The 22,666-nt window shown below is 35.8% G+C and overlaps 1 protein-coding gene across 1 annotated transcript in view; it reads left to right on the forward strand.

Moving 5' to 3' along the window:
* The window catches only part of LOC107582282 (FRAS1-related extracellular matrix protein 2-like), an 88,930-nt gene that overhangs the window by 59,815 nt on the left and 6,449 nt on the right, over nt 1-22,666 (forward strand). The window contains exons 7-18 of the mRNA XM_016268049.1: nt 5,584-5,733; nt 6,780-6,989; nt 7,141-7,338; nt 14,252-14,416; nt 14,644-14,826; nt 15,771-15,901; nt 16,042-16,197; nt 16,406-16,709; nt 17,112-17,243; nt 17,411-17,742; nt 20,009-20,201; nt 20,699-20,803. Of these exons, the coding sequence (XP_016123535.1) occupies nt 5,584-5,733; nt 6,780-6,989; nt 7,141-7,338; nt 14,252-14,416; nt 14,644-14,826; nt 15,771-15,901; nt 16,042-16,197; nt 16,406-16,709; nt 17,112-17,243; nt 17,411-17,742; nt 20,009-20,201; nt 20,699-20,803 (2,259 nt within the window). The remainder of the gene's footprint in view (nt 1-5,583; nt 5,734-6,779; nt 6,990-7,140; nt 7,339-14,251; nt 14,417-14,643; nt 14,827-15,770; nt 15,902-16,041; nt 16,198-16,405; nt 16,710-17,111; nt 17,244-17,410; nt 17,743-20,008; nt 20,202-20,698; nt 20,804-22,666) is intronic.

Consider the following 22,666-nt stretch of genomic DNA (forward strand, 5'->3'; position numbering starts at 1 on the left):
TTTTTTTATCACCGTCTTCATTAAGCCGCGTTTTCTTTATGGGAGGAAAGCGCTTCTGTTCTTACCTGCTTTCATGTATAATTTATTAATAAACTGTATACCGAATTCAGTAATTAAGCGTTTAAATTAATTAAGCGTTTTCTTTCTATGAGGGATACTCTTAAAGTGCAATTCAATTTACCGGGTTATGTTCATATTCTGGGCTATTCTGCTTGTCTGTATGCTTTATTAATAAGGTATGTTCTGAATTTAGTCATCCAGTGGTTTACATTAAGCGTTTTAGAATGTCCCAAAACCGTGCCTTGATAAGCATGCACTGACTATTTCGTCCAAGATCAAAACAAAACTCTTATGAACTGCTCCATTGTGAACGTATGGAGCTGTATGAACCACTACAATCTGTAAAGTAAACAGGAAGTGTTTGTCCGAACTCAACTGGTTTTGCGAGAGAGCGCAAAACTTTTGCGAGGGAATGCAAATGTTTTGCGAGGGAACGCAAATATCTTTGCGAGAGAATGCAAAAGTTTTGCGAGGGAACGCAAAGTTTCTCGAGGGAATGCAAAAAATCTGACAAATATTTTTTATTTATATTTATATTCAGTTATTTCACTTTAATTGCATAGAAAATGACCTATACATTGCCATTAGAGTAAAATTACTGAACCTAAACAGAGGAGCCTGCTAAAAATCCTCATTTTAGATGAAAATTTCAGATGAGGCTTTGAGGCTTTTGCATCTGAACTCTTCATATATATATATATATATATATATATTTATATATGTATGTGTGTGTGTGTGTGTGTGTGTGTGTGTACTGTATATATAATTTTATAGTTATATACATATTTATGTATTAAAATGCTGAATCCAAAATACAGTAAGTAAAAAATATCAGGGCAATTCAACTATTCTGGTATCATAATGAAGGAAAAGCCTCATTATAAGAAGAAAATACTTGACAAAAGAAAATCTGTTTAAACATACATTTTCTGTAACTGCATTAAGATATTGTTTGCTTGTTTGATAACTGCATTTTTTTTAAATAAATTTTAAAATATGTAAAAGAAAAAAATTATTTTCTTTATCATGGACATTCCTTTAAGCCATAACATTTTGAACTGAATCTCTCCCTCTGCTGATGAAACATTTACGGTCTGCATTGTGCGTGAGAGGAATCAGCAAACAGAACTCTGAAGCATAATTTTGATGTGCGAATTGATGTGCAGTTATTATCAGAAACTCTTCAGAGAGAAAACATTGACATAAAATAAACTGCCATGGTTGGGCATTATACACTAAACAATCATTTGGAAATAAGAAATATTTCATGGTTCAGAAATCATACTCGTCTTTGATTACATTTCCCTGTCTTTTGATTACATTTACTTTGGCTTTTTCCACCAGGAGGTTTAATTACAGTGAGGTGAGAGGAAGCTGTGCATTAATGTCTTGTGGGTCTGTCCTTGTGAAAGGTTTGCTGGCTGAAGTTATTTCAAAGAGCAGCTTTTGACCAAAGTGGTCAAATGTGCAGTGAAGTAAAATAGCACTTATAAGAGAGTGTCAGAGCGTACTATAGTGTACAGGCCAAATCATTCAAGTTTTGGAAAGATAATGCATTAGTGTGGCAGTCTGCAGTTCTTTTAAAAGAAAGAAAACCCTCAGTAGTTCAAATTTAGCCCACTAGCACCATGGCAGCCTGCCACATGCGTAACCTAATCCACTCAGTGAAGCGCCCGAGTTTGGGTTTGGGTTTGGGTTTTTATTCCTGTGTCCGCAAAGCTGAATTTCCAGCATATTTTCCTTCAGAAATCATTGTAGTGTGCTGATTTGGAGCTCAAAATCAAAAACATTTTTTATTGTTATCCATGTCGAAAACAGTTGTATTACTTAATTTTTTAAACCATTTTTACTTTTTGTCAGGATTATTTGATGTATAGAAAGTTTAAAAGAACAACATTTATTAGAAATAAAAATATTTTGTTACCTTAAAAAAATTGCTTTACTGTCACCTTTGATCAGTTTAATGCATTCCTGCTGAATAAAATGTATTAATTTTCTTAAAAATGTTTAATAAAATATTTAATAATTACTAAAGTACTTTTTAATTTAATTTAACATTACAAACTGTATGGTTATAAAACTGAGGATTTATACATTTTTTTAAGATTTGTTTTAAACCAAAAATGAAATTATGTTATACTTGCTTGCCCTCATGTTATAAAAAGCCTGTGTCTTGTTTTTGTTTTTTTTAGTGCAGAATGTCAGAGGAGCTCTTTTCTTTCATGCTCACATTCAGTTCTAAACATTCAAACATGTCACTTACTGATCAGTCACAAGACATGCCTTCAGACGTCAAACCTGCCATAATGTGGCATGAGATATTTGACAGAATTTTCATTTTTTCAGTGCACTCTTTCTGTCACTCAAATGCTTTTCTCTGTCCCCATCAGTATTTTCCTGTTTCACTTTTCATGGTTTCTGGGTTCATAATGTGAGAGTTAGAACTTGAATAACCTTTCAGTGGCAGGTAAAATCATTCAATAATGGGGCATAACAAAAGCTCAAGTGGTTCCATTTTAAGCTTTTTAATGGAAAAAAGTGCAATGATAACCAACCCATCAGCAAACACCTTGCATGACCTCATCATTGCATTCCATCCTAATGCGTCAACAGCTCAGTGTTGATTTTGGGGTAAACATGGGACTCACTGTTTTTTTATCACGTTGCCTGTGAGGCCTCCATGCCACACAAGAATAAAACGAGAGAAAAACAGTCTCATCACACATATTGTTTATTTTCCTTAGGCTTAGATGCGCTTCCTACCGTGGACGTATAGCAGCTTAAACTCCCTCAACACCCTCAATGTCTTACCCTCAATCAGATTCAGTACATGACAGTGTCTTCCAAGAAAACACATTTGGAAGCTGAGTGTGACATAGACCTTTCAGCAGCAGACAGGGTGTTAGCGAGCTATGAACAAGGATTTGTCAGTGGATTCTAAGTCGTGTAAAGTGTTAATTGCAGACAGACAGGTCCACGCTAGCCCATCTATCTCCACATCCCCCGTACCTTCTGTTGAAGTCACCTCAGACGGTTAAAGAGACAGTTCACCCAAAAATTTAAATTCTGTCATCATTTACGCACTCGTGTCATTCCAAACTTGTATGACTTTCTTTCCTGTGTGAAACACAAAAGATATTTTGTGAGAAAAAATTCATCCATACAAATATATAATATCAGTGTTGTTTTGGACCCCACTGACAGTGATTTACAGTGAAAAACATATTAAACATATGAAATATTTCCTTTTGTGTTAGAACTAGTCTAATTTTAGTATCATTGATATGCTATAATAATATTTTTATCGTTTATTTTTATATTTTCTGTTTTCATTTAAATTTTTGTAATTTTGTGGTGTTTTGTCTCCATAAAATGCGTTGCACAAATTCGAACATCTGGGTTGTGCTGTTCTGTTGTAAATAAATCTTAACCAAAGATTCCTAATTGCATCTACTTCTGGAAGGCCAAATAAAGTGCTTTTGCTTTCGCACTGAAACACAGCGTCTCTCTGACATGGCTGCATCAACACTACTGCTGTTCCTGAAACCACGCCTTATTTCTTTGCGTGCACATTTGGGCGGCATTATGCTAATATTTCCACATAGTGACGTAGATATGTGGGGGCGTGTTAGAACAAGCCGTTTTAGGTAGGCGTGGTTGACTCTCTGGTTAACTTTTATAAAGAATATCTCTTTGGATTTGAGACTTTAGTCTTTGCAACTTTACAGATCTTCTTTATGCACCAAGAGCTTGTAACACTCCAAAGAGAAAGGAAAACTTGAAAGATGTAATTTATTCCTGTGTCCGCAAAGCTGAATTTCCAGCATATTTTCCTTCAGAAATCATTGTAGTGTGCTGATTTGGAGCTCAAAATCAAAATTTTTTTTTATTGTTATCCATGTCGAAAACAGTTGTATTACTTAATTTTTTAAACCATTTTTACTTTTTGTCAGGATTATTTGATTTATAGAAAGTTTAAAAGAACAACATTTATTAGAAATAAAAATATTTTGTTACCTTATAAATGGCTTTACTGTCACCTTTGATCAGTTTAATGCATTCCTGCTGAATAAAAAGTATTCATTTTCTTAAAAATGTTTAATAAAATATTTAATAATTACTAAAGTACTTTTTTAATTTAATTTAACATTACAAACTGTATGGTTATAAAACTGAGGATTTATAAAAAAATTTAAGATTTGTTTTAAACCAAAAATGAAATGATGTTATACTTGCTTGCCCTCATGTTATAACAAGCCTGTGTCTTGTTTTTGGTTTTTTTTAGTGCAGAATGTCCGTTCTTTCATGCTCACATTCAGTTCTAAACATTCAAACATGTCACTTACTGATCAGTCACAAGACATGCCTTCAGACGTCAAACCTGCCATAATGTGGCATGAGATATTTGACAGAATTTTCATTTTTTCAGTGCACTCTTTCTGTCACTCAAATGCTTTTCTCTGTCCCCATCAGTATTTTCCTGTTTCACTTTTCATGGTTTCTGGATTCATAATGTGAGAGTTAGAACTTGAATAACCCTTCAGTGGCAGGTAAAATCATTCAATAATGGGGCATAACAAAAGCTCAAGTGGTTCCATTTTAAGCTTTTTAATGGAAAAAAGTGCAATGATAACCAACCCATCAGCAAACACCTTGCATGACCTCATCATTGCATTCCATCCTAATGCGTCAACAGCTCAGTGTTGATTTTGGGGTAAACATGGGACTCACTGTTTTTTTATCACGTTGCCTGTGAGGCCTCCATGCCACACAAGAATAAAACGAGAGAAAAACAGTCTCATCACACATATTGTTTATTTTCCTTAGGCTTAGATGCGCTTCCTACCGTGGACGTATAGCAGCTTAAACTCCCTCAACACCCTCAATGTCTTACCCTCAATCAGATTCAGTACATGACACGGTGTCTTCCAAGAAAACACTTTTGGTAGCTGAGTGTGACATAGACATTTCAGCAGCAGATAGGGAGTTAGCGAGCTACGAACAAGGATTTGTCACTGGATTCTAAGTCGGGTAAAGTGTTAATTGCAGACAGACAGGTCCATGCTAGCCCGTCTATCTCCACATCCCCCGTACTTTCTGTTGAAGCCACCTCAGGTGGTTAAAGAGACAGTTCACCCAAAAATTTAAATTTTGTCATCATTTACGCACTAGTGTCATTCCAAACTTGTATGACTTTCTTTCCTGTGTGAAACACAAAAGATATTTTGTGAGAAAAAATTCATCCATACAAATATATAATATCAGTGTTGTTTTGGACCCCACTGACAGTGATTTACAGTGAAAAACAGTGTTTTGAAATATTTCCTTTTGGGTTAGAACTAGTCTAATTTTAGTATCATTGATATGCTATAATAATATTTTTATCGTTTATTTTTATATTTTCTGTTTTCATTAAAATTTTTGTAATTTTGTGGTGTTTTGTCATTTTTAATAATATTTTTTTATATGTCAATGTATATTTTTATATATATCAAGCCTACATATATCTTTACTGTCCAACAGCACCAGTGTTTTACTTCGGAGAAACTGAGTACCATGTGGATGAGAGTGATGGTTATGTCGAAGTCCGGGTTTGGAGAACAGGAAGTGACCTTTCCAAAACCGGAACTGTCACAGTACGGTCTCGAAAAACTGAGCCTGTTTCAGCCGAAGGTATGTATCAGACAGATAGACAGATTGCGTCTGTCAGTTCCTAGTATTACATGTGCATAGACATTCATATATAATTACTGTGTAAACATGTTCGGTTGATATAATAGATTGTCTAGCTTGTATTTCAAGAAATCTACACCTTGAGACAATCATATGTTGCTGCAGGCCCAGATGACAAGAGCCTATCCTATGACTTACTGACAAGATGTAAACACGACTAGGTCTTCAGAGCCTCTATCTAACATGATCTAGAAATACTAATGTTGTACAAACATCCACATGTAGTCTTTTGAACACTCTTCAGATTGTTGAAAGCCTCTATTGTTGTCTTAGTTGACACAATTTACTTGTTGAGTCAGACTATCAACTTTCTGGTTCACGTTGTAGCTCATTCTGGCCAGGAACAGTCCAGTCGTGTTCAACCACAGTTTTATTCATCAAGTCAGTGAATTTGAAATCAATGTCACCACAATAATGGGCCTGCATGTAACTAAGTGGCAGCTTATTTAAACAATGGCACACACTGTAAAAAAAAATCCTTGTGGAAAAAATTTCAATTTATTCAGTAAAAAATAAAACAAAATTGTGACGGTTAAAACAAATTTGATTAAAATTAAATCAAATTAATCTACAAAAATGGCTTGACAAAATACAGTTTATTCAATTTTTATTTTTCTAATAATAATCACTGTTATATATTCATTTTTACTAAGATCATTTCTTTAAAAATGCAGTAATACATTATGGCATTTCTGCTACAAATTCAGTGCATTTAAGGACTGAGTACATAGCAGTAAACCCACCTACGGTATATGATAATTATAAATAAACTAATCATCAGTACAGCAAGTCAAAAATATAAAGTCTAACCACAAATGAGTTCTCTCAAAAAAGTTGGTCAGTCCTGCACTTGAGAGAGATACAGGGAGAGACATTTATTTTCCCACTGTATATTTACCTATGAGGGTAATTTATTCTTGTGCCATTGATATTTCTGGAATATTTTCTCCATTAACTTACTAACATTCTGTGAACCTTTAACACAGCTGGTGTGGACTATGTTGGGATCAGTAAGAACCTAGACTTTTCCCCGGGTGTCAACATGCAGACATTCAAGGTTACAATCCTGGATGACCTGGGGCAGCCATTGCTGGAGGGTCCAGAGAAGTTTGAGCTGGTTCTCCGTATGCCCATGAACGGCATATTGGGTGAACCAGGAAAAGCTACAATCTACATCAACGACTCCATCTCAGATTGTGAGTGATCTTGCACTAAACCTTAAAAGGGCTAAATCAAGTATACAATTGTATTCACAATATCTTATTGACACAAACAGTAAGACTGGTAAAAAAAGATTTGGGTTTGAATGTAAGACTTGTTTTTTGTTTTGTTTTGTTTTGTTTTTAGTGCCTAAGTTGCAATTCCGAGATCCTTCATACACGGGTAATGAGAATGATGGACAGATATCTGCTCTTGTGTACCGGAGTGGAGATTTGAGCTACAAGTCCAGTGTGCGGTGCTACAGCCGTCAAGGCTCGGCCCAAGTCATGATGGACTTCAATGAGAGGCCAAATACAGACGTCTCCACCATTGTCTTTTTACCAGGTATTATTTTTGGTCTTATTATTAAGAGTGTTTGTCTCTATTAAAGAGCTATAAAAGAAGTTTTATTCTGAAGGAAATCCGTTTATTTTTTTCTAAGTAATTCTTTCCCAATTTGAAGCGTTGACATTTTTATGCATACTGAACAACAACTCCCTATTGATTGCTTGTGTAGGAGAGGTGGAGAAGACTTGTGTCCTCATCCTCGTGGATGACACCGAACATAAATAGCCTTTGTGCACAGCCAGCCTTGTACTCTTCTAGGTTCAAAAAACTGTCGTCCATAAAATGCGTTGCACAAATTCGAACGTCTGGGTTGTGCTGTTCTGTTGTAAATAAATCTTAACCAAAGATTCCTAATTGCATCTACTTCTGGAAGGCCAAATAAAGTGCTTTTGCTTTCGCACTGAAACACAGCGTCTCTCTGACATGGCTGCATCAACACTACTGCTGTTCCTGAAACCACGCCTTATTTCTTTGCGTGCACATTTGGGCGGCATTATGCTAATATTTCCACATAGTGACGTAGATATGTGGGGGCGTGTTAGAACAAGCCGTTTTAGGTAGGCGTGGTTGACTCTCTGGTTAACTTTTATAAAGAATATCTCTTTGGATTTGAGACTTTAGTCTTTGCAACTTTACAGATCTTCTTTATGCACCAAGAGCTTGTAACACTCCAAAGAGAAAGGAAAACTTGAAAGATGTAATTTATTCCTGTGTCCGCAAAGCTGAATTTCCAGCATATTTTCCTTCAGAAATCATTGTAGTGTGCTGATTTGGAGCTCAAAATCAAAATTTTTTTTTATTGTTATCCATGTCGAAAACAGTTGTATTACTTAATTTTTTAAACCATTTTTACTTTTTGTCAGGATTATTTGATTTATAGAAAGTTTAAAAGAACAACATTTATTAGAAATAAAAATATTTTGTTACCTTATAAATGGCTTTACTGTCACCTTTGATCAGTTTAATGCATTCCTGCTGAATAAAAAGTATTCATTTTCTTAAAAATGTTTAATAAAATATTTAATAATTACTAAAGTACTTTTTAATTTAATTTAACATTACAAACTGTATGGTTATAAAACTGAGGATTTATACATTTTTTTAAGATTTGTTTTAAACCAAAAATGAAATTATGTTATACTTGCTTGCCCTCATGTTATAAAAAGCCTGTGTCTTGTTTTTGTTTTTTTTAGTGCAGAATGTCAGAGGAGCTCTTTTCTTTCATGCTCACATTCAGTTCTAAACATTCAAACATGTCACTTACTGATCAGTCACAAGACATGCCTTCAGACGTCAAACCTGCCATAATGTGGCATGAGATATTTGACAGAATTTTCATTTTTTCAGTGCACTCTTTCTGTCACTCAAATGCTTTTCTCTGTCCCCATCAGTATTTTCCTGTTTCACTTTTCATGGTTTCTGGATTCATAATGTGAGAGTTAGAACTTGAATAACCCTTCAGTGGCAGGTAAAATCATTCAATAATGGGGCATAACAAAAGCTCAAGTGGTTCCATTTTAAGCTTTTTAATGGAAAAAAGTGCAATGATAACCAACCCATCAGCAAACACCTTGCATGACCTCATCATTGCATTCCATCCTAATGCGTCAACAGCTCAGTGTTGATTTTGGGGTAAACATGGAACTCACTGTTTTTCTATCACGTTGCCTGTGAGGCCTCCATGCCACACAAGAATAAAACGAGAGAAAAACAGTCTCATCACACATATTGTTTATTTTCCTTAGGCTTAGATGCGCTTCCTACCGTGGACGTATAGCAGCTTAAACTCCCTCAACACCCTCAATGTCTTACCCTCAATCAGATTCAGTACATGATACGGTGTCTTCCAAGAAAACACTTTTGGTAGCTGAGTGTGACATAGACATTTCAGCAGCAGATAGGGAGTTAGCGAGCTACGAACAAGGATTTGTCACTGGATTCTAAGTCGGGTAAAGTGTTAATTGCAAACAGACAGGTCCATGCTAGCCCATCTATCTCCACATCCCCCGTACCTTCTGTTGAAGTCACCTCAGACGGTTAAAGAGACAGTTCACCCAAAAATTTAAATTCTGTCATCATTTACGCACTCGTGTCATTCCAAACTTGTATGACTTTCTTTCCTGTGTGAAACACAAAAGATATTTTGTGAGAAAAAATTCATCCATACAAATATATAACATCAGTGTTGTTTTGGACCCCACTGACAGTGATTTACAGTGAAAAACATATTAAACATATGAAATATTTCCTTTTGTGTTAGAACTAGTCTAATTTTAGTATCATTGATATGCTATAATAATATTTTTATCGTTTATTTTTATATTTTCTGTTTTCATTAAAATTTTTGTAATTTTGTGGTGTTTTGTCATTTTTAATAATATTTTTTTATATGTCAATGTATATTTTTATATATATCAAGCCTACATATATCTTTACTGTCCAACAGCACCAGTGTTTTACTTCGGAGAAACTGAGTACCATGTGGATGAGAGTGATGGTTATGTCGAAGTCCGGGTTTGGAGAACAGGAAGTGACCTTTCCAAAACCGGAACTGTCACAGTACGGTCTCGAAAAACTGAGCCTGTTTCAGCCGAAGGTATGTATCAGACAGATAGACAGATTGCGTCTGTCAGTTCCTAGTATTACATGTGCATAGACATTCATATATAATTACTGTGTAAACATGTTCGGTTGATATAATAGATTGTCTAGCTTGTATTTCAAGAAATCTACACCTTGAGACAATCATATGTTGCTGCAGGCCCAGATGACAAGAGCCTATCCTATGACTTACTGACAAGATGTAAACACGACTAGGTCTTCAGAGCCTCTATCTAACATGATCTAGAAATACTAATGTTGTACAAACATCCACATGTAGTCTTTTGAACACTCTTCAGATTGTTGAAAGCCTCTATTGTTGTCTTAGTTGACACAATTTACTCGTTGAGTCAGACTATCAACTTTCTGGTTCACGTTGTAGCTCATTCTGGCCAGGAACAGTCCAGTCGTGTTCAACCACAGTTTTATTCATCAAGTCAGTGAATTTGAAATCAATGTCACCACAATAATGGGCCTGCATGTAACTAAGTGGCAGCTCATTCAAACAATGGCACACACTGTAAAAAAAAATCCTTGTGGAAAAAATTTCAATTTATTCAGTAAAAAATAAAAAAAATTTGTGACGGTTAAAACAAATTTGATTCAAATTAAATCAAATTAATCTACAAAAATGGCTTGACAAAATACAGTTTATTCAATTTTTATTTTTCTAATAATAATCACTGTTATATATTCATTTTTACTAAGATCATTTCTTTAAAAATGCAGTAATACATTATGGCATTTCTGCTACAAATTCAGTGCATTTAAGGACTGAGTACATAGCAGTAAACCCACCTACGGTATATGATAATTATAAATAAACTAATCATCAGTACAGCAAGTCAAAAATATAAAGTCTAACCACAAATGAGTTCTCTCAAAAAAGTTGGTCAGTCCTGCACTTGAGAGAGATACAGGGAGAGACATTTATTTTCCCACTGTATATTTACCTATGAGGGTAATTTATTCTTGTGCCATTGATATTTCTGGAATATTTTCTCCATTAACTTACTAACATTCTGTGAACCTTTAACACAGCTGGTGTGGACTATGTTGGGATCAGTAAGAACCTAGACTTTTCCCCGGGTGTCAACATGCAGACATTCAAGGTTACAATCCTGGATGACCTGGGGCAGCCATTGCTGGAGGGTCCAGAGAAGTTTGAGCTGGTTCTCCGTATGCCCATGAACGGCATATTGGGTGAACCAGGAAAAGCTACAATCTACATCAACGACTCCATCTCAGATTGTGAGTGATCTTGCACTAACCCTTAAAAGGGCTAAATCAAGTATACAATTGTATTCACAATATCTTATTGACACAAACAGTAAGACTGGTAAAAAAAGATTTGGGTTTGAATGTAAGACTTGTTTTTTGTTTTGTTTTGTTTTGTTTTTAGTGCCTAAGTTGCAATTCCGAGATCCTTCATACACGGGTAATGAGAATGATGGACAGATATCTGCTCTTGTGTACCGGAGTGGAGATTTGAGCTACAAGTCCAGTGTGCGGTGCTACAGCCGTCAAGGCTCGGCCCAAGTCATGATGGACTTCAATGAGAGGCCAAATACAGACGTCTCCACCATTGTCTTTTTACCAGGTATTATTTTTGGTCTTATTATTAAGAGTGTTTGTCTCTATTAAAGAGCTATAAAAGAAGTTTTATTCTGAAGGAAATCGTGTCATTCCAAACTTGTATGACTTTCTTTCCTGTGTGAAACACAAAAGATATTTTGTGAGAAAAAATTCATCCATACAAATATATAACATCAGTGTTGTTTTGGACCCCACTGACAGTGATTTACAGTGATTAAACATTTAAACATATGAAATATTTCCTTTTGTGTTAGAACTAGTCTAATTTTAGTATCATTGATATGCTATAATAATCGTTTATTCGTTTATTTTTATATTTTCTGTTTTCATTTAAATTTTTGTAATTTTGTGGTGTTTTGTCATTTTTAATAATATTTTTTTATATGTCAATGTATATTTTTATATATATCAAGCCTACATATATCTTTACTGTCCAACAGCACCAGTGTTTTACTTCGGAGAAACTGAGTACCATGTGGATGAGAGTGATGGTTATGTCGAAGTCCGGGTTTGGAGAACAGGAAGTGACCTTTCCAAAACCGGAACTGTCACAGTACGGTCTCGAAAAACTGAGCCTGTTTCAGCCGAAGGTATGTATCAGACAGATAGACAGATTGCGTCTGTCAGTTCCTAGTATTACATGTGCATAGACATTCATATATAATTACTGTGTAAACATGTTCGGTTGATATAATAGATTGTCTAGCTTGTATTTCAAGAAATCTACACCTTGAGACAATCATATGTTGCTGCAGGCCCAGATGACAAGAGCCTATCCTATGACTTACTGACAAGATGTAAACACGACTAGGTCTTCAGAGCCTCTATCTAACATTTTCTAGAAATACTAATGTTGTACAAACATCCACATGTAGTCTTTTGAACACTCTTCAGATTGTTGAAAGCCTCTATTGTTGTCTTAGTTGACACAATTTACTTGTTGAGTCAGACTATCAACTTTCTGGTTCACGTTGTAGCTCATTCTGGCCAGGAACAGTCCAGTCGTGTTCAACCACAGTTTTATTCATCAAGTCAGTGAATTTGAAATCAATGTCACCACAATAATGGGCCTGCATGTAACTAAGTGGCAGCTTATTTAAACAATGGCACACACTGTAAAAAAAAAAATCCTTGTGGAAAAAATTTCAATTTATTCAGTAAAAAATAAAACAAAATTGTGACGGTTAAAACAAATTTGATTAAAATTAAATCAAATTAATCTACAAAAATGGCTTGACAAAATACACTTTATTCAATTTAAATTTTATTTTACTAATAATAATCACTGTTATATATTCATTTTTACTAAGATCATTTCTTTAAAAATGCAGTAATACATTATGGCATTTCTGCTACAAATTCAGTGCATTTAAGGACTGAGTACATAGCAGTAAACCCACCTACGGTATATGATAATTATAAATAAACTAATCATCAGTACAGCAAGTCAAAAATATAAAGTCTAACCACAAATGAGTTCTCTCAAAAAAGTTGGTCAGTCCTGCACTTGAGAGAGATACAGGGAGAGACATTTATTTTCCCACTGTATATTTACCTATGAGGGTAATTTATTCTTGTGCCATTGATATTTCTGGAATATTTTCTCCATTAACTTACTAACATTCTGTGAACCTTTAACACAGCTGGTGTGGACTATGTTGGGATCAGTAAGAACCTAGACTTTTCCCCGGGCGTCAACATGCAGACATTCAAGGTTACAATCCTGGATGACCTGGGGCAGCCATTGCTGGAGGGTCCAGAGAAGTTTGAGCTGGTTCTCCGTATGCCCATGAACGGCATATTGGGTGAACCAGGAAAAGCTACAATCTACATCAACGACTCCATCTCAGATTGTGAGTGATCTTGCACTAACCCTTAAAAGGGCTAAATCAAGTATACAATTGTATTCACAATATCTTATTGACACAAACAGTAAGACTGGTAAAAAAAGATTTGGGTTTGAATGTAAGACTTGTTTTTTGTTTTTAGTGCCTAAGTTGCAATTAGTAAGAACCTAGACTTTTCCCCGGGCGTCAACATGCAGACATTCAAGGTTACAATCCTGGATGACCTGGGGCAGCCATTGCTGGAGGGTCCAGAGAAGTTTGAGCTGGTTCTCCGTATGCCCATGAACGGCATATTGGGTGAACCAGGAAAAGCTACAATCTACATCAACGACTCCATCTCAGATTGTGAGTGATCTTGCACTAAACCTTAAAAGGGCTAAATCAAGTATACAATTGTATTCACAATATCTTATTGACACAAACAGTAAGACTGGTAAAAAAAGATTTGGGTTTGAATGTAAGACTTGTTTTTTGTTTTGTTTTGTTTTGTTTTTAGTGCCTAAGTTGCAATTCCGAGATCCTTCATACACGGGTAATGAGAATGATGGACAGATATCTGCTCTTGTGTACCGGAGTGGAGATTTGAGCTACAAGTCCAGTGTGCGGTGCTACAGCCGTCAAGGCTCGGCCCAAGTCATGATGGACTTCAATGAGAGGCCAAATACAGACGTCTCCACCATTGTCTTTTTACCAGGTATTATTTTTGGTCTTATTATTAAGAGTGTTTGTCTCTATTAAAGAGCTATAAAAGAAGTTTTATTCTGAAGGAAATCCGTTTATTTTTTTCTAAGTAATTCTTTCCCAATTTGAAGCGTTGACATTTTTATGCATACTGAACAACAACTCCCTATTGATTGCTTGTGTAGGAGAGGTGGAGAAGACTTGTGTCCTCATCCTCGTGGATGACACCGAACATGAGGAAGACGAGGAGCTGAGATTGGTGCTGGGAAGCCCCAAGAGTGAGTCTCCTTTTGGGGCCTCTATAGGGGGTCAGAACGAGACACTCATCAAGATCAAGGATGATGCCGACAGTAAGACTTTTATCTCCCACTTTCTCACCTACTTGTGTTCACTTGCAATTGCTGTTAAAGGTGTATAAGAAAACTTAAAAGTGCTTTACAAAATAGTATGATCTGGACTAGAAGATACAAAACTGATCATCAGTCTGTGTAAGGTGATTGGACGATATCAGCCCTGACTGAAGTGATATTTTGGTGCTGACATACATCTCTCCTTTCCCACGATCCTCTTTCCCCAGAGGCCATTATCAGGTTTGGAGCAGCCAAGTTCAGTGTCAGTGAACCCAGCGAGTCAGGGCAAATCTCAGTGGTGAGGATCCCGGTCCAGAGGACAGGAGACACATCTAAAGTGTCTGTGGTGCGGGTCCACACAAAGGATGGCTCGGCTTCCTCTGGAGAAGATTACCATCCCATCTCTGAAGGTGGGTTCAAACACCACATCATGGCATGGTTTTGTAAGAACAGCTCACTGGGGAATCTTACAAAACCTCCCAAGGACATGCCCAGATCATATTTTACTCCATAATCATTATTTTTATCTAACAAAATCTGTTGCTCAAAGAATAAGCTCAATTTAGGACCATTTGTTATTATTATTTTTTTTATTATTATTTATTTGATTATTTTTTCTCATTATTTTCATACTATAAAACATTTCCCATCCACATTCACAGTATTGTTATACAAAAAATAAGAGTAAGAAGATAGACAAGAATATATACAAAAGAATAAGATAGATTAAAAATATAATTTTTATTACTGTAACAAATGTTTTAAGTATTATACATCATAATAGTATTTGTGTTATATTTATCTAATATATGATCATTTAAATTTAAAAAATACTACTATGAATATAGTTATTTTCCATTTACTTTATGCATATTTAAATAAAAACCTTTATAATTGTATAATTGTTATTTGCCTAATTTATGCTGATCTAAATAAAAAATCGTATTTGTATTTTTTTACTCTAGTGCTGTTAAAAATGACTGCATTGCGATAATGAGAATGAATGAGAATCATCACTGAGAATAACAGTTTTTACAAAACTAAAAAATGAACACATTGAGTAATGAGAATTTGGGCAGAAAATGGCTTTCATTTAATGAAAATAATGTTACAATGTAAAAATCCTGATGGTCATAAAATAGACTTCATTTTCTAAAAGGAAAATATATTTAAAAAATGTCTTTTCAATTTGGGAGCAAATCATGAGCCGGACATGTTTTTGTAAGATTCACTTTTACATATGTGTTGTCCCTCTCTGGTTATTTATCACACTTTTAAAAAAGGCATTGTAATGTACAGTACATATAAAACATGACCAGAATCAAATAAGAAAATGACTATTTCCCAATTGCAGATGTGGAGTTTAAAGAAGGAGAGACTGAGCACATTGTGGAGGTGGAAATTCTATATGATGGTGTGCGAGAGATGAGAGAGGCCTTCACTGTCCACCTCAAACCTGATGAGAATATGGTAGCAGAGATTCAGGTACTCCACAATATGGGGGGGAAAAGTATATGCCAAAAACCTGTCTGTGTGCTCTATCAGTAGTATTATACCTGTTTTTATTCGATTACCAATGAGGGATCCACACTGTGTTCATTTTTGCTTCTTTTCCAAATCTTCAGGTAACCAAAGCCATCATTTACATTGAAGAGACGAACAGTATGGCCGATGTGACCTTTCCCGCCGTGCCAGTAGTGGTGTCTCTCTTGCAGTACGATGATACAAGCAGCACTAGAGATACTCCGCCAGTCGCAGGATATCCTGTAGTCTGTGTCACGGTAGGTTCCCTACATAGGGAAAGAATGTGCGAAAAATAGTGAATTTGGACACAGTAAATGAACTTGCTTAACAAAAATAAAACAACATTAGTTCAGATTGGAATGCATTTACAAAAATAAACTAAATATAAAATAAAGTGTTTATTTAAACCCTATATGATTTGTATTTATTTATTATATGAATTATATATTTATATATATATTTTAGTCATGCAACCCCAAGTATCCTGACTTTGACCGAACGGGCTCCATCTGTGTTGCTGAGCACATCAATAACACCCTGACCCGGTACCGCTGGCTGGTCAGCGCCCCGACAGGACCTGACGGTGTGACCAGCCCCATGAAGGAAGTGGATTTTGACACCTTCTTCACTTCCTCCAAAACGATCACGTTAGACTCAGTGTATTTCCAGGCAGGCTCGCGTGTGCAGTGTGCAGCCCGGGCTGTCAACTCTAATGGGGATGAAGGCCTGGAGCTCACCAGCCCCATAGTCTCCATCAGTCAGGAAGACGGTGAGTTTAGTGCATCTCAGAGTTTTTCACCATTTGATCCTGATAAAAATCCAAATCGTCTTCTTGCTATGCTATTTTTCAGGACTGTTATCATTTTCACAGCCACTTTTTTTGGCAGTAATCTGTATGATAATATCTAAAAGGTTTTTTTTTTTTTTCAGTCCACTTATAATGTTAGTAAAATGTTATTGTACCAAACCCATCATTTTTACAGTGTAAATCACACCCAATAATCCACTCATTTCCCAATTGATAGAATCAAGTCTTGTCTTAAAAATTTTTTTCAAAACATTCCTATTTCACTCAAATTGGATTGTAAACATTGGGTCATGTTGACTTAGCTGTGTTTTTCCTAATGATGTGGCTCCTGCTGTTCATTTATTTTTTTCCTTTTGTCATCAGGAATGTGCCAGCCTCCTGTTGTTGGCACAGTTGGAGCTGAGCCTTTCTCTGCCAGGCTGCGCTACACTGGAGCAGAAGATCCAGACCACCCAAACCTCATTAAACTGACTGTTACCATGCCACATATTGACGGTCAGTGCACATGCACACAAATTTTACCATAGTGAAAGGCAGATTTGGCTGCATAAAAACTGCATGCATATTAATTGTAAAATTAGAAAGGATTAAAAAATGCTGTTCACTTTCTGTGTCAGATCAGATGCATACATGTTAAATCATTTTCCTCATTCCCTCGATAGGAATGTTACCTGTAGTCTCCACTCGGGCACTCTCCAACTTTGAGCTGACCCTGAGTCCAGATGGCACACGTGTAGGAAACCATCGCTGCTCTAACCTGCTGGACTACACAGAGGTGCGGACACGCTACGGCTTCATCACAGACACCACCCGCAATCCAGATGCCATCGGCGGGACTGCACCCTACCAGTACAGCACGGCCCTCAGGGGCCAAAACACCCTACGATTCTACCGAAACCTGCACCTGGAGGCGTGCTTGTGGGAGTTTGTCAGCTACTATGACATGTCTGAGCTGCTCAATGATTGCGGAGGGACCATCGGGACGGATGGACAGGTGAGGAAAGAGACGGAAACTATTTTTTTAATAATGACATAACAGCAAGCTTTTAGCATCAACCAAATAGGAAGTTACAGTATATTTCAGGGGTCTCCAAACTCGGTCCTGGAGGGCCGGTGTCCTGCAGAGTTTAGCTCCAACTTGTCTCAACACGCCTGCCTGGAAGTTTCTAGTATGCCTAGTAAGACCTTGATTAGCTGGTTCAGGTGTGTTTGATTAGGGTTGGAGCTAAACTCTGCAGGACACCGGCCCTCCAGGACAGAGTTTGGAGACCCCTGGTGTATGTACTAGTGTTCAAAATATTTTTTTTTCTTTTTTGAAATAAATTATTACCTTTGTTCAACAAGGACACATTAAATTAATCAAAAGTAAAGATTTTTATAATATTACAAACAATTTATATATATTAAAAAAAAGATTACCTTTTTTTTACCTTTCTAGTAATCAAAGAATCCTGGAAAAACATATCACATTTTCTACAAAAATCTAATAGTGCAGCTGTTTTCAGCTGGGATCATGCTTAGAATGCAGCAAATCAGCAAATTAGAATGATTTTTGAAGGATCTTGTGACACTGTAGACTGGAGTAATGCCTGCTGAAATTTCAGCTTTGCATTACAGGAATAAATTACACTTATATCCAAATAGAAAAAGTTATTTTAAAAAAAGATTTCACAATATTACCGTTTTTACTGTATTTTTTATCAAATAAATGCAGCCTTGGTGAGTTCGTTAAAAACATTTTAAAAATCTTACCGACTCCAACTTTTGAAAAGAAGCGTAAGTACCTTTAAATGTACCTTTAAAATATGTTGTGCCCTTAAAAGGGCTTAACATGTCCTTGTTTTGTTTCAGTGTCAGTTTAGGAATTTATTCAATCGTTTTAAGGTTTAGACTCCTGCACTTGATATATGGATTCCTAGTCTTTGCCAAAGGTATTAAAGGAAATACTTTTTTCACAGTTGTGAGATCACATCAATCCATTATACTGTGGCTGACCGTTTTAGTTTATTGGCAAAGGCATTTGCTTTATGTACCTCTAGTCCACCCTTTAAGCAGCTCACTATTTGTCTTTCGCCCACAATGAGTCAAAACTGACCTTTAGATCATAAAAAGCATCTTGTTTTTTTCTGTCCTCCCCATTAAACAGCTAGCTAGAAGAGTGTAGCCCTTTAAACAAGCTTTAGACAACTGTTTACATGCCTGTTTGAGAGAGTCGTTTGTCTTCACCATGGACACATGCTATGTTGGTTTACTCTGCTGTTAATTAAAGTGGACTGGTGTCATTAAACGGAGATGGATGGGTGTACAGGCCACATTCAAGCTCAGTGAAGTTGATCGGTGAAGTTATCCAAAATATTTTCCTGGAGAGTTAGCAGTTAGTGGATAGCAGTTAAAGTCAAAGTCAACCGTCATTTTTAGCACATTGCATGGCAATGGATAAAAACGTAAGTTAATTCAAGTTTACTACAAAGATTTTAGGATTTTTAGGAAACTATTAAAGTTTTTAGGATTACTACTAAAAGTTTTTGAGTCAATTCTTTAATGATAATTTTTTAGGATAAACTTGAGGGTATGCAGAGTTTGTTTAAAGCAAGAGCAACATCACCATCTTCTGGTGACACGTGTATATACATTAATTCCAGATACATACAGTATGGGTTTTTGCCTCTTTTTTTTTACCTAATTAAGATTTTAATTGGTAATCAAAGTATATGTGTATCACGTTTTAATCATGAGGTTAAAAGTCTAGCTATTACTAATGTGCTAAAAGATTTGAAACAGTTCACCCAGCAATCACAGAATGTTGTCCCAACATTAGCATATGGTTCCATTTTTTGGAACCAAAAAATAACATTCTATGTAGGTTTGGTTATTTGTAACCAAAAATTAATTTGTTTTTTCACAAAATGAAGTTTTTTGAAAATCTAAAAATGCACAAAGTTTCCTGTAAGGGATAGGTTTAGGTGTAGGGTTGGTGTAGGGCAATAGAGTATACGGGCTGTACAGCATAAAAACCATTACGCCTATGGAGAGTCCCCACAAGGATAGCAAACCAGACAAGTGTATGTGTGTGTGTGTGTGTGTGTGTGTGTGTTTGTACAACAACCTAAAGAGAACCTATATAGAACATTCTCTAATAGTTATTTTTAGGATTTGTTTTTATAACCATAAAGTAACCTTCCCAAAAGCATATAATAACTACACATTGTTAGCTGGGTAGTTATTAGACGCTAAAGTATTGACGTTTCTGTCCTGTGTAGGTGCTGAACCTGGTGCAGTCTTACGTGACCCTGCGTGTGCCCTTGCACGTGTCATATGTCTTCCATTCGCCAGTCGGTGCTGGTGGCTGGCAGCACTTTGACCTGCAGTCTGAGCTGCGTCTCACTTTTGTTTACGATACTGCCATCTTGTGGAGAGATGGCATTGGTAGTCCACCGGAGGCTGAGTTACAAGGCAAGACAGCATGTTTTTCCTTTATTTGAATGAAAAACAGTGTGTAATAAATCTTGCAATATTTTTGGACTACTTTAAATTGTTTTTGCATAGTACTTAAACTACTGTTCACAAGTTTGAGGTCAGTAAAAAAAAAATGTTTTTGTGGTGAGCTTCTTATGTTGACAAAGGCTGCTTTTATTTAATCATAAATACAGTAAAACATAATATTATGAAATATTTTTGCAATTTAAAAATTGCTGCTTTCCATTTTATTATATTTTAAAATGGAATTTATTTCTGTGATGGCATCACTGAATTTTCAGTCTTCAGTGTCACATGATCCTTAGGAAATAGATTTTTTTAGTAACATTAGAAATGCCTTTACTATTAATTTTTTGACCAATTGAATGCATCCTTGTTAAATAAAACTATTAATTTCTTAAACAATATTACTGACCCCAACATTTTTGGACAATAGTTTATATGGATTTTTTCCTTTTGTGGATTTATTTTAGGTGCCCTCTATCCTACAAGCATGCGCATTAACGAACAAGGCCGTTTGGTCGTCAACTTCCGTACAGAAGTACGATTTCGGGGACTCTTTGTCACTGCACATTCAGGTGTGTTATTAAACCTATTAAATATACTACAAGTGCCTTTAAATATACTGCAGGTACCTGTAAATGATTTAATCTGATTCGAATAATTATTTTTAATTAGCTTTCTGGCTCACATCTTCATTAAAGCAATTATACAATTGGACGAAACTCACAAACACTGTCAAAAAATTAACTGGTCTATTTCACTCAAAAATTGGAAGAAATAAACAAGGAATTATGTTTTGAATATAGAAAATGAAGCTTATTTTTGGACCAGACAATTATTTAAACCTAGGGTCTTCAGCTGGTGGTCCACATCCCCTAAGGGGTCCGCAGCGGTTAACCAATTAATGTTTGATCACAAATAATTTTTTGTTAAAAAATAAAATAAGACATGGGTAAAAAACATCACAGAGTCAGTTTTAAATATAAGCACCTGAATGCTCCATTGAGTTTTTGAGTTTGAGCTCTGGAGAATGTGAAATGTTCCTATTCACAGCGTGTTTTTGCAGCGGTGAGAAATTTAGACAATCACAGACATGTTTGTTGATCTCTTTTGAATCAGAGATGTTTGAAGTGGAAATCAGTTTACTAAATAATGTAACCTTGACTGACTGCTCACTTCCACTTTAATATGTAGCTCTGCTTGACACATTTTGTATCAGGGGGTCCCTGCTCCATGTCTCTGTCATCTAAGTGGTCCTAACCCTGAAAAACGTTGAAGACCCCTGATTTAAACTGTAAAGTACCAAACACTTCTGTACGCGCATTGTAATGTTGTCTATGCCAACCAGACATTGGTGGGCGGAGCTAGTTTAAATAGCCTCTACCAACCAGGTGGATTATTTGCACTTTGTGTAAATAGACACTCCGATGTTGTTCTTTATTCAAAACTTTATATTTAAAACATTAATCTCATTACATTATTATTATGAATTTAAATGCATTCATGACAGTCTGTAAATTATGGGGGTAGAATTGTTGCTTAATTCCAAATAAATAGATTATGATCCACAAATAAATAGAATGAGATCCACAAATAAATCTTAAAGTTTCACAAACATGAATTAAATTCACAAATAAATAAAATGAGATTTGCAAATAAAAAACATATTCACAAATATATATTTATGTCACAACCACAACTTTGCCTGGCATTTATTTGTGAATCGCGTCCTGTGCATTTGTAGATAGCTGCACGCATTTGTGAATCGCGTCCTGTGCATTTGTAGATAGCTGCACGCATTTGTGAATCGCGTCCTGTGCATTTGTAGATAGCTGCACGCATTTGTGAATCGCGTCCTGTGCATTTGTGAATTGTGAAACATTTCTTGCGTCAAGACGTGCTGTCAATCCACAAATACGTGGACTCCACCCACCGTCTACTCAAGCCAATCAGATAACAGCCACATTCGCTGACCAATCGTAGCACGATCTCGCTATAGCCAATCACGTTTTGCTTTACAATCAGGGCAGTCTCGTCCTGAGATAACTTCATGCATCTGCATTGGCTCAAATAGGTCATATAAGGGCCATACAATGGGTACAGTAAAAGATGTTTAAAACTGGATTTCGTTAGACCATTAGACTGTGTATCATGCCAAGCCACAGTATTTTATGTTACGTGCCTTTGAAAATGCCAGAGAAACAGTGTGTGATGAAGTGTAGTAGGTTAGACTAGTGCGTGTGCGCATTTACAGTGCTTTCTTTCAATGTATGATTCAGTTTATGAAAATACATTTCGAATTATCACAAAATTCAAGATATGGGAGCAGAAAATATATAAATTTATATAATTTTATATAGTTTATATAAATATCATGTATATATCATTGTCATTTCTTTTCTCCAAAAATCAACATGATTTCAAATGTCATGTTAAAA

The sequence above is a fragment of the Sinocyclocheilus grahami genome, unplaced genomic scaffold (genome assembly GCF_001515645.1).
Source record: "Sinocyclocheilus grahami isolate Dianchi unplaced genomic scaffold, SAMN03320097.WGS_v1.1 scaffold42.1, whole genome shotgun sequence".
Classification (NCBI taxonomy): Eukaryota; Metazoa; Chordata; class Actinopteri; order Cypriniformes; family Cyprinidae; genus Sinocyclocheilus; species Sinocyclocheilus grahami.